General features: G+C 41.4%; 1 protein-coding gene across 3 annotated transcripts in view; it reads right to left on the bottom strand.

Moving 5' to 3' along the window:
- The window catches only part of UPP2 (uridine phosphorylase 2), a 32,312-nt gene that overhangs the window by 15,448 nt on the left and 15,459 nt on the right, over positions 1-1,405 (bottom strand). For all 3 annotated transcript variants that reach the window (XM_023516817.1, XM_012809002.2, XM_012809003.2), the window contains exon 4: positions 1,275-1,389. In XM_023516817.1, the coding sequence (XP_023372585.1) occupies positions 1,275-1,389 (115 nt within the window). The remainder of the gene's footprint in view (positions 1-1,274; positions 1,390-1,405) is intronic.

The following is a 1,405-nucleotide window of genomic DNA, read 5'->3' as shown; positions in this document are numbered from 1 at the left end:
TGTTACCACGAAACCAAAGACCATGACCATGAGCTGATGGTCAACAGAGTGTCATGCTGAACACTTAACAATTTCAAGAGGCAACCACATCAGCCAGATGCACAATGCATGGATGTGGTCTATGGAGACAGATCCTTGTATTCCACAACCCAAGGATCATGAACAACCTTAAAAACAATGTTATCTAATTCATCCCCATATGCATTGGTCCCTGCTATTGTTTATTTGAATGTTGGATAGACTACAGTGTAGACGGATGCCTTAATTAACACTAATTGCTAATGTTTCCCTTCTCTCTCTGGATGAATGTCCTTCTTTGTCCCATGTGTGAGGACCTTCATTCTTGGACCATAACTGCAGAGAGGCTTTTTGAATGTGTCTGTTCTAGGGGAGCTGCTTGGCTCAGCCATCTGTGGCTCTGTGATACTGAACAGCCTGCTTCTTTAGTTTTTCGGTATTTCTGAGGTCCCTTCTTTCTCCAAAAATGTGTAATTCTAAGATCATTTCAAAATATCAGCCCTTTATATAATGCCCATTCAGTTCACACTGTCAACCAAATTTTCCATTTACAATGCCCAACCTGTATTTACATTTGATATAGTAAAATCATACCCTAACAAGACCTGATCCTTAAGAAAAGGCTGAAGAAGGTGGGTTTTCCTAAAAACTTCCCTTTGGCATATTCTGAAAGCAAAAACAAGGCCTCTTTACAACTGCCTGTCTAGCCAAGGAAGAAGGGAGGTGATGAGGCTCTGGGAAAATTTTAGGAAGTGTCCCTTAACCTTCCCTAAAGGTTAGGCTGGTCTCTAAATGGCTAGGCTGGTCTCTTTCTGGTGTACTAATAGGAGACAGCCAAGAAAAGGGTGTGATAACTGATGTGAGTTAAAAGCAACGTTTGTCTAAGACCTAGGCAGTCTGCTTACATTGCTGATAAAACTGGCAAATCTTTGTGATTTTTTTTTTACTTGAACACACATTTCTATCAGTAATAGAATTCCTAAGTATTAAAATGTACCCTTACCCTCAAAACATATTTCCTAGCAATTCTTCTACTTTTCATCTTATAAACACCTCAGACCATCTGGCAGTAGGCAGTGGGGTTTCTCCCTCTAGGTTTCCATGAAGAAAAAAATAAGAAAAATGTAATGTGAATAGATTTCCTCAAGACCAGCCTCTGGGTTTCTTTTTAGGCCAACTGGGTTTCTGCTGAGCTCTGAGCGTGTCGTTGTATTCAGGGAGCTACCTGAACACGAGGAAGATACCAGTCATCTTACCTATTCCCCCCGAGGTGCCGATTCTGATAATAGTGACATCACAGCATCGCGCGTGGTGGAGTAATTTGATGAGTTCGTGAAGCATAATAGAAATGGAGGGGATGCCCATGCCATGCTGTTGGGAAAGAGAG

This window comes from Otolemur garnettii, unplaced genomic scaffold (assembly GCF_000181295.1).
Source record: "Otolemur garnettii isolate 467f Iridium unplaced genomic scaffold, OtoGar3 scaffold00098, whole genome shotgun sequence".
Classification (NCBI taxonomy): domain Eukaryota; kingdom Metazoa; phylum Chordata; class Mammalia; order Primates; family Galagidae; genus Otolemur; species Otolemur garnettii.
This window is presented reverse-complemented; position numbering and strand designations above follow the sequence as displayed.